Raw genomic sequence first — 10,044 nt, 5'->3', positions numbered from 1 at the left:
CAAGCAAAAACAAGAGAATTAGCAACCAGACCACGGGGGAATTAATGGGCGTTCATCATACCATTCTGCTGGGAATTCCACACGCACTATCTTCGCGAGCAGCAGTGCATTGTGAAGAGCAAGTTTGGCATCAGGCTCAACGGCTCCAGATTCAAGGGCTCTTGATCTGATCCGCACTTTCTCCTCCGGCTTGATGGCGCTTTGGTTGTTGAGAATTAGTATGTATCCCTTAGTAGAACCATGCAAATGCTTTGGCATAGTTACTTAGACGCGGTCTTCCTCCAATATCTATCAACGCCATTTTTAAGCTGAAGGATCGACATATAGCGGACTTCGTTTGGGAGAGAGGTATCAACGAAGACGTCCTGCAATCGCATAGTTAATGCTTGCATAAAAAAGACGAATGAGTATGGCTAAGAATCATACCTGTAGTAATGAGAAGTAATTTGCTTGTTTCTCCCAGTTCTTAAGCTGCTCCCCACCCGTGATGACCTGCTGTTGCGAAGACCCTGAGGCGAGAACTAAGGCGTTGTAAACATTTTGACTGGTAAGGGGATTCGCCTCTCCCGGCAATTCCACTAGTGAGGCCATGGATAGCAGAGGAAGAATGGAGCTGTACGCAGTTCTAAACTCGAGGGAGCTTTCTAAGGAGAAGCGCCCTGAAGGTTGTTGATGAAGGCTATCAGACGCACCCCACCATCTTGAAAATGGCACCACTAAATAGCAGTTTTATAATAGCGTGGGGAGCTTGGACCCAACCAAGTTGGTTCGTCCTTCACTATTTAAGATACTCGGTGCCAATATCTGCAACAAATGCTGTAACTCGTAAAGGATATGTATATTTTGCATTCTACGTTGTCGTGATAATACTGTTAGTTATATTGTCGTATTTCAAGCCAATTAGTTCTTCAAGCAAAATTCGTGCGCTTTTCGTCATGGGATGGATAAATTACACACAGATCCCAGCTAATTACTCCGTACACACAGCCAGATTGACTACTTCTTTACAGATTTAGTGCAGTTCTCCCAGTGTTTGGAGTGAGCACGATTGGAGTATAGGTGTAGTGTGCTGCTGAAAGAAAGTCAGCTTTCTTCTGGTTTTTCGATTTAGTTATGACAGCAGCTAACTACTATTTGCATGGGCACACTTGCTACGCACGGCTCGGAACAACTTTAGTAGGACAATTATTAGGGACTGTATTTCATCTCCACTCATGACGGGCTTGTTATTAAGCAAGCAGTTCGAACCCGATGTACTACGTGCAATACGTTCCCGGAAAACATACCCGTCAGGTATCTGAATTGGACAACAGGCCTGACCTTCGTGCTCGGCGCAAGCGTCTTCGTGTCTCTCCTCGCGCTAAGCACCCGTGAACTCAGGGCGTCAGACGCGACTCAATGCCAATCCGAGTCCAAACCTGGATCAGAGACCGCCACACACAACGACAAGACGGATAGTGACGATGATGGGGATATTCGGAAGGCTCTGGCGGCCCTGAACGAATCTGCAATGGCCGATCTCCAATGCAAGCTTCCGAAAACCGTCCTGTGGGCGGATCTCAGCACACTGTTTACAAGGTGGGGACACATCTAGACGCGAAGTCTCAGGAGCCAAGAATGTAAGATCCTGTGATTCTTTCTGTTGCAAGGGCATACCCAGAAACCAACCCAATTTGAAGGTCGCGGAAACACTCCTCAGAAACCACTCCACTTTGAAGATATGTTATCAATTCCACAAGGTCAATCGGAGATCCTACAACCACTTGCGCCTGAAGTCACCGCACTTTTGCAGCAGTACTCTTACCAGGGGTGCAAGCTAACTGGCCATGACATCCGTTCCGCCTTATCCGGCGCCTTGAAGAGCGGGAAAGTCCTTTGGAGTCACTTTGCGCGCGCAGTGGTCCAACTTGATGAACGGATCGTTGTCAAGTTTGGACCTAATATATCGTCAATTGACGCAAACATGACTGCCCACATTCGAAAGCATTCTGAGGACATTCCAGTTCCCCAGCCTCTTGGCATACTTGCTCTTGGCGGAAAAGTCTATGCATTCATGAGCCTCATTGACGGTCGCCCTCTTGACAAACTCTGGCCAGACCTATCAAATACTGACAAATGCTCTGTCCGGGATCAACTGGATGCCATCTTGGAGAATCTCCGGTTGCTTCCGTTACCATCTAAATATCTCGGTGGTGGAAATCCCCCTCAGTGCGTCGACTGCAGAATGTGGATGCGTAAGAGTCCTGAGTCAATGGAGAGTGAAACGCAGTTCAACGAATTCCTTCTTTCCGGTAATAGTCGACCTACCATGGAACCATATGTTGAGTTCGTCAGACTCATGCTTCGCGAAGATCATCGTATTGTCCTTACTCATGGTGACCTGCACCCCCGCAATGTCCTGGCTACTAATGACGAGGAAAGAGGAGGGATTCGGATAACTGGCCTGATAGACTGGGAGGTTGGCGGTGCGTATCCAGAGTACTGGGAGTTTGTCAAGTCACTTAACACTGTTCGCCCAATACGCTTGGGTGACTGGCCTTTCTTCCTGCCTCTTAAAGGGGATGGGAAAGTACTTTGAAGAATATGCTATTGATTGCTTGATAGACAATTGTGTGGTGTAATTGGACATCATCTTTACTACTGGACCTAAAAAGACCTTAACTTTTATGACACCCAACCTGCTCGGTTCTTAAACGCTGGCATACGATTACCCTTTAGCCCTTCATGTTTCCAAAGATACTTCTCATTCAGATCCTCCTCTCATATTTGTTTGAAACTTTCAGTCCGATCAAGAGTTCTCGTTGCGTCTTCCCAGATTCCTGAAGAGGCGCAACGCTGGTTGTCTAGACCTCATACCTATCCTCAATCTGGGCTCCAAACAGAGGGACCAGCTTGAGCTTCGCCTCATCATGGTCATAGTCCGTAAGAAGATCAGCTTCAACCAAGGCCTCCAATACATCCAGGACCCACTGCTGGCAACCCCAGTTGTACATTTCATTCTCGATCTTTTGGTCCTTGACTACTTGGCGAAAGTGGTCAACATGGTCAATCTCCGCGATTCGGATGTTCTCTATATGGTGGATACTGTTTTGAGGAGCAGCAGAGCACTAATCGTATCTGAAGTTGCACGGATCACCGACGATTTGAAATATGGCGTGTTCCGTTGAGCTGATCTGGAGATACAAAGCCCAGTGATAGGTTCCCCGAGTCTGGTTCCGAGGTTGAGAGATGGCGACAAAGAGCTCGGCCATTTTCTTCTCTAGTTTCTTTTTCTCCTTTATTAAAATAGGTTCCTCGGCCAACAGCACAGGGGCAGGAGAGGTCAAACAAGAGCTTCTAAGAAAAGACTGGCTGTACTCAGCCGATAACATTAGCTAAATGGGCGTACCTTCGATAGTTTCGGGTGAGTTCAGCCTCGTTGAAAATCTGGTGAGGACAGCGGAAGGCTAGGTATAGCCGCGATAGTAAAACGAGAGCTTGTCATCGACAGGCGAATGCGCAGGAGGAGAAGGGAAATATCATAGAACTTGTAGCAGGGGGAAACCCTTTTCATGTCTGGCAGCGATAGGCGGATCTTGGGTAATCAGCCAAATGGTAAACTTTTGGCCTCTGTACACCTTGCAATGAAATTTGGTCATGTGAAACAACCACCGGCTCATCAAAGAACCCCGTAGTTGCCTTATGCATTACTTGGAGATCAAGGTTGAGGCTGCCGAGAGCCAACCGTTCCATGTAATCTTAGTTGGTTGACCATGTGAACAGGGCGCTTAGGCGATGTCTGGTGCATACACATAGCTTCCACACTCACGCTAGTACTCTACATTGCACAAACCGGCTGAGCGAATTGACATTAATGTTATCCCTGCTCTGATTTGTACTGGGTATTTCCTAGATTGCATGATTGTTTGTGATGCCTCCATGCGCATTGTAGAGCCTGGGTTGCCCTGTTGAGCTTTTCAGAGGAATAAGTTGCCCAGTGATCAGAATCACAAAAGGTTGTATCTTGGGATACTGAGCAAGGCGCTTGGGAAACAATTCAATCATTTATGAATGCGAAAAGTGTTGATACTGGGCTGAGATCCTGTAATTTATACCGCGTAAGTTTCATGTTATTCCTTTGCTCTGAAGGAGATCCAAAAAGAGATGGTCGAACGTGTCATATAAGAAAGGCTTGAGCTTTGTCAATGAGCTCTCCGTGAGGCGGCAAGAGGCTATGGAAAAGGGTGCCTGATCCACCTGAGCACCACGGGGCTCGCAACGACCAAAATCAGCGCAGAATTGCCATTTTTTTGGCTGCTGGGGCCCGTCCGGGCAGCAGGATTTAAAGTTGATAATATATGTAGAACAAGATTTCATTAGGTCCTTCTTTTGTCTTGGCAAAGAGTCAGTTTAGCCGAGGCGTAATCCGTAGCCTCGGTCACCTCAAAAACACTTGAACCACTTGACGGAGTATCGAATACCCTACAGAAATATCAAGAATGATCCCGCGATGACTCCGACAGATTTTGCGGCAGCCCAAGAGCGCATTTTAGAACGTCGCCGTCTCCGTGAAGCCGAGGCGCGCAATCAAATATCCGAGCCTGTCGCTCGTCTTCCTGCAGCTGTTAGAAAACTTCCTTACCCGCTCTCAAGAGCCTCCGATGCTGGAATTCTGCTATGGGATACAATAAAGGGGAGAGAAGGCACGGGACCCGCGTTTAGGGTGGGACAGGTAGACGCGGAGTTGTTGGATGAGGAGCTCCTCGCGCTCTTGAAAGGGCAAGTTGGGGAAGGATTGAAGTATTTTGGAGTAAGACATGAAACCCCTTTGCTTTTATTCTATAAGAGCCCCTTTGTATTGTGTGCGTGCTGGCGACTTATCCTTTTATTCTCCCTCCATAGACCCACATAAAGGAGGATTGGACGCACGAGATACAATTTGCATTGCGGGCAATCCTCTTCAAACTCTCCGTGTGGGATCACAATGCGTCGTACGGCGCCGCTCTACAAAACCTCAAATATACCGATAGTCGAAAAAGGAGTCCTACCCTCTCCGATCCGACAAAATGGCAAAAATCATTGTACGGCATCTTCACAGTCGGGGGTCGTTATGCGTGGGATAAATGGGAGAGCTGGTTGATTGACCAGGAAGGCGGATATGATGAGGTTTGTTTAAAAACATTCCAGCTCATTGCAGCTCATTAGACCAGTTTCTGATATGCAAAATAGCCACCCTCACAAGTACGACTGTTGTCTCGAGTTACAAAGGTCATTTCAACCACACACTCCATCGCTGGCTTCATTTCATTTCTTGTTTTTCTCACCAACGGACGATATAGAACGCTAATTGATCGCGTCCTGCGTATGCGCCTCGCACCTCCATCTACCCAAGTCAGCCGCGAAGTATCATTTGAGTATTTGAATAGACAACTCGTGTGGCACGCGTTTACAGAATTTTTGTTATTCTTACTTCCTCTTGTCGGTATCGGACGATGGCGACGCTGGGTCTCCCGGGCTTGGAGGAGAACAATGTCGTCGCTAAAAGCAGCTGATGAAGGGGCGGTGCAGGCTAAAAGCAAAGGAGACTTGGCTTTTCTGCCCGAAAGGACCTGCCCGATTTGTTATCAGGAGAAGAATCCAACAGCCACCTCCGAAAATGAGGTGCTAGGTGCATCTGGAGCCTTAGGAGGGATAATAGGCTCTGCACAGACTGATGTTGTAAATCCCTATGAGACTATGCCATGCGGATGCGTATATTGCTTTGTCTGCATCGCCGAGAAACTTGAAGCGGAGGAGGGAGAAGGTTGGATTTGTCTTCGATGCGGAGACCTTGTTAAGCAGTGCAAACCCTGGAGCGGTGATGTTCTCGAGGAGGCAGTGCCGCCACATTCAACAACTGGGAAAAATGTGGGATTTGCAGACATTCCAGACGATGAATCCGAAGTCACAGCCCACATTGGAAGTACACCAGCAGTGTTCACCGAAGGCGACGATAGCATGCAGGAATCAAATCAGTGGTCGGCAGTCGAGAAAGATTTAACTGACGACACGAGTATGGGAATCTGAAACCGAGGACCACAAACATGATAACAATCAGTTTTGGATAAAATAGGCGGTTAATTTGTCTTTCTATAAGACCAGACATGGAACAGATCACGGGCCTATTTCTACACACTTCGTTTTGGACATTATACCCATTCCTTCCCCTACCTACACTCAGCGCCTTCGAAATGATTCCTAGTGTAGACACATAGCGTGATACCCCCACTTTGTTTTCCCGCAATCCGTTAATGGCCACTTACTCGTGGTCCTTTATTTCTTCTGCGAAGATAACACTTGGTATTGGCTCTGTTAGCTTTGCTAGTGCACTCATATGTAACAATAATGTACGAATTTCATGCTTTTGCATTCGACAGGGATTAAGTGTGTGGTGAGGTACCATAAATTTTTGGGCATAATGGAACTTTTTATATTCCATGAGGAACACGAGTCCCATCCAGCCCTTGTACTTTCAACCCAGACCGTGAACCTTACCGACGTTAGCATATCGTTTGAGCATTTGGCATCTAGCTATACACAGGCCTGATCGACTAAGACTACTTCAAGATCCACTAATTACAATGGTTCTACGGAGGGAATATGTTCGCCATTCGCCGTTGGCAATTTATCAGATGGAAGAACGATACCATTGATTAGAAGAGGAAGAGGAACGGATTATTGGGAGATCTCGGAGGAGGGAGAGGAAAGAAGGAGAGGGTTTAATACTTCTCGCGTGCGGCTCTTAATTCCATTTCCAGAATATCGAGTCAGGACATCGATATACAGTCCTTTCACACATCAGTCTACATCCCCGGTTCCGCTGTCAACCCTTCCCACCCTTCTCCGCGTAGTGCCCAATCCCGGTTCACGCCTCGTGGTATCTTTTCAGTATTGGCCGCTGAAGTTGCCAACCAACCTGCAGCTCAAGCCTGAGCTTCCAATAACGCCGACAGTATTGGTGTGCGAAAGAGCGTTTAGCTTCGTTATGGAGCGGCTCATCTTGACCACTGATATTTCGCGTGAGCAAAACGTTCTTCTCGGTGAGCTGTTTGGCTTCGCTGCGTGGGACTGGGGTATTATGCGCTCCTAGGCTCCAAAAAGGACATCGCCAACATCTCTGTCGTGCTGTTAGTGATGGTGGAATCCGAGCAAACTATTTCTGCACATCCCCAGGGATCGTTCAATTTCTGGGAATCCCATGGAGCCATGGCAAATTGATGTCATTTTAACTACACCGGAGGGTAGCGAGCGGCATCTGGTTCTTCACCTCTAGGAATGGGACCACTCACCTCGATAAATACTGTAAATTATTGTCAGTGTGTGTGCACAAAAGCAGGGTGAGCAGCAGCGTAAGAAGGTAGCGCAACAGGCTGAGCTTTTTCATTGTCATCTCGGCCCCCTATGGAACGCTTTCTACTTCCCTCAGCACAGCACCCCGCATACTTCGTTCGCTCCAGCCCACACACAAATTCCCTTCCACCCCAGTGGCCAGACCAACAACCTCCATCACCAGCTCCACTACTATCGCCGCGCCAATACCCCAATACGCAGGCTCCGCTGTTTGGTGTGTGATATTGTTCGCCTGTTTTCCTTTGTATCTCTTGAATTTTTTCAAGTTGCTTGGGCCTGATTCAGCAGATGTCAAGTTCCTAGGCAACTTCATTGCATGTCAACCCTGACAAATATGCTTAAATCTATCAAAATCGGTCCCCAACGCCCACTGTCACCTTTGCTGCCAAATATCAAGTTTTCTGGATGGAGTTTGATTGAATAACCTCGCAAAGATCCGAAGAATTACCCCTTAGCTCTCCTGCACATGGTATCCACGACTTCTATGCACGATGACCCACTCTCTGTAGTGCATCATCGTCCAATAGCAATTCTCTTCCCCCACAAAACCAAACGCCGTCAACTAGCAGAACTCCTGCATTTCCCATCCATATATTTCTATTATTAGCTCGAATCATGCAAGGCTATGGGGGAACGGCACAAGGCTGAAGAGAAAACAACGCTGAAATATTTGTCCCACCCTAGTGTTCTGGAAACGGCGCAGGAAAATTCTGCAGAAATGCAGCATGACTTCCATGCTATTCCTTTTCTAGTAAATCCTCTAGCTACCACGGAAACTACTCGAGCATGGGGGCTAAAATCTGGGGGACTACTCCGTACTTGCGAGAAAGAGGACGGATTCTGGAACCGGATTGGACAAGAAACACCCTCCAGATATGCCGTCGGATTGCTGATCAACAATCCCCTGATACGGCTGATAGTTATTTGCAGGCTCATCGAAGTACCGCGCAGCCGATCGATCGGCGACTTGAACCAATTTTTTTTATTTTGGGTGAAGGGGAAAGGGAGATTGGAAGTTGAAGATGCAATGTACCAAAAAGGGAATTAGGTCTAATTTTGGAACTATATCCAACATGCTACATTCTACAGTTCCTGGCATTTGGTGAGGAAAATTGCTGACTGGGGGCCTTAGAAGATGCATAGAGAATGCCAAAGAGGAATGTCGTATTGTCGAGAAAGGCTGCGAGGCAGAGAGAGAGGTTCGATTTTGTATAAAAGCCCTTATTCCCTTGGGCAATGAAACAGTTTTATTTATTTCCTCAGCCTTCATGAACCAGGAGAGTTGAGCATGAAGGAAAGAATCGAACGAAAGTTCAAGCAGCCGTCCCCAATTATACTTCACTCTTTCTTTCACGACGAAGGTGGCCCACCCTCATTTTATATAACTCCACGAAACCAACAGCAAAATGCGCACTTCGTTCATTGTTTATGCAGCGTTGGGAGCTTTGGGTCTCGTGGACAATGTTGTTGCCATGCCGACATCGCCGTCTAACCTAGTGCTGGCAAAACGAGGCGTGAAAGAATGTGATAGCGACAGCGATTACACGGGGCCCTACCAGGACGGGCAAGGCGTGTATATCGAATCCGACAAGATTTCGCATCCATATAAGTTCCCCAAAGTGCGCAAGTGCTGGCACGATTACTTCGCTGTAGAAGCGAGTGTGTGGTATGTATTGTCCATCCACCGATAACGTAAGAAGCAGAAAACGATCAAAAGGGCTGACAAACTATTAAAAACACCTCACAGGAAAAAACCATGGATCAAGTCATCCGGCAACATCTACTGCACGGGCACACAGTTGTGCTCCGCCGCACAACTTAACGGGACCCAAGTATGCCAAACACGCAGCCAAACCGTCAGCGCCTCAATGGGTCTGAAAATCGACGCTGCCGTGTCCAAGGGAATCGTTCCCGGGTTAAGTTTTGGCGTGGAGTTTAGCTCATCAATTGAGGACTCCGAATGCTACTCTGCATCCTCGACGACGACATGTATCTGGAATGACAAGGCGTGCCATACGGTGTGGACGCAGCAGCAGATGGTTCTCACCAAGGGATATGAGCGGAAGAGATGCAACTGGGGTAACGGCGATGTGACGGAGTGTATGCGCTCGTGGGAACAGAACACTCCGACGACTTATACCGATTATGGATGTGGGAGTAAGTGTGAAGACACCAATTATTGCGGGAATACGAATGGGCAGCCGTGTCAGTAGGGGTTTAATTTTGATGATGGGTATGCTGGGCTTTGATTGTGCTTGCAGGTATGAAGGGAGCTGTTTCAGCATTTTGGTGAGAGCAAAGTGCAGTGATAGTTTAATGAGAATGAGAATATCAGTAATGGACAAGTATTGGTTTTTGTGTTGAACCTTTCTGAGAATTCCAAAAACAGAGAAAGAGGAGATGAACGTGCTCCTTATAAATAGTAGTGATAACTATGATCAACACAATTGTGTAAACATCCCAAAAGATCGAACGATAGCTATCTGGCACCGAAGATAAACTCACTGCCGCTAACTATTAGCTACTAATTGGTAACTCTCTCATGGGCTATGAATTACGGCTTCCACCGGAAACAAGAATGGCGCCAGTCAAGGTCCTGTATCTGTTTTTGGCTGAGATGTGCTAGTTTTTTTTCCCCATTTATTCTATCCCGCTTTTTTTTGTCCATATTCATCC

General features: G+C 47.3%; 4 protein-coding genes across 4 annotated transcripts; 3 read left to right on the top strand and 1 right to left on the bottom strand.

Moving 5' to 3' along the window:
* Positions 1-1,214: 1,214 nt before the first annotated feature.
* Positions 1,215-2,578, top strand: HCAG_04582 (predicted protein; the record flags this gene model as incomplete). The annotated part of the gene is made up of 2 exons (XM_001540692.1): positions 1,215-1,293; positions 1,740-2,578. The coding sequence occupies 2 exons, from the start codon at positions 1,215-1,217 to the stop codon at positions 2,576-2,578; spliced, it is 918 nt and encodes a 305-aa protein (XP_001540742.1).
* Positions 2,579-2,843: 265 nt separating this feature from the next.
* On the bottom strand, positions 2,844-3,251 carry HCAG_04581 (predicted protein; the record flags this gene model as incomplete). Its single annotated transcript, XM_001540691.1, has 2 exons — positions 2,844-3,070; positions 3,137-3,251. The coding sequence occupies 2 exons, from the start codon at positions 3,249-3,251 to the stop codon at positions 2,844-2,846; spliced, it is 342 nt and encodes a 113-aa protein (XP_001540741.1).
* Positions 3,252-4,489: 1,238 nt separating this feature from the next.
* Positions 4,490-6,045, top strand: HCAG_04580 (peroxisomal biogenesis factor 2; the record flags this gene model as incomplete). The annotated part of the gene is made up of 3 exons (XM_001540690.1): positions 4,490-4,789; positions 4,882-5,145; positions 5,209-6,045. 3 exons carry the CDS (start codon positions 4,490-4,492, stop codon positions 6,043-6,045), a joined length of 1,401 nt encoding a protein of 466 aa, XP_001540740.1.
* Positions 6,046-8,774: 2,729 nt separating this feature from the next.
* HCAG_04579 (conserved hypothetical protein) lies at positions 8,775-9,661 on the top strand (the record flags this gene model as incomplete). The annotated part of the gene is made up of 3 exons (XM_001540689.1): positions 8,775-9,034; positions 9,116-9,525; positions 9,630-9,661. 3 exons carry the CDS (start codon positions 8,775-8,777, stop codon positions 9,659-9,661), a joined length of 702 nt encoding a protein of 233 aa, XP_001540739.1.
* Between the last annotated feature and the right edge of the window lie 383 nt (positions 9,662-10,044).

Source organism: Histoplasma capsulatum, genomic scaffold (genome assembly GCF_000149585.1).
Source record: "Histoplasma capsulatum NAm1 scaffold_4 genomic scaffold, whole genome shotgun sequence".
Classification (NCBI taxonomy): Eukaryota; Fungi; Ascomycota; class Eurotiomycetes; order Onygenales; family Ajellomycetaceae; genus Histoplasma; species Histoplasma mississippiense.
The sequence above is the reverse complement of the archived record's forward strand: the minus strand, read 5'-3'. Positions and strand labels throughout refer to the sequence as shown.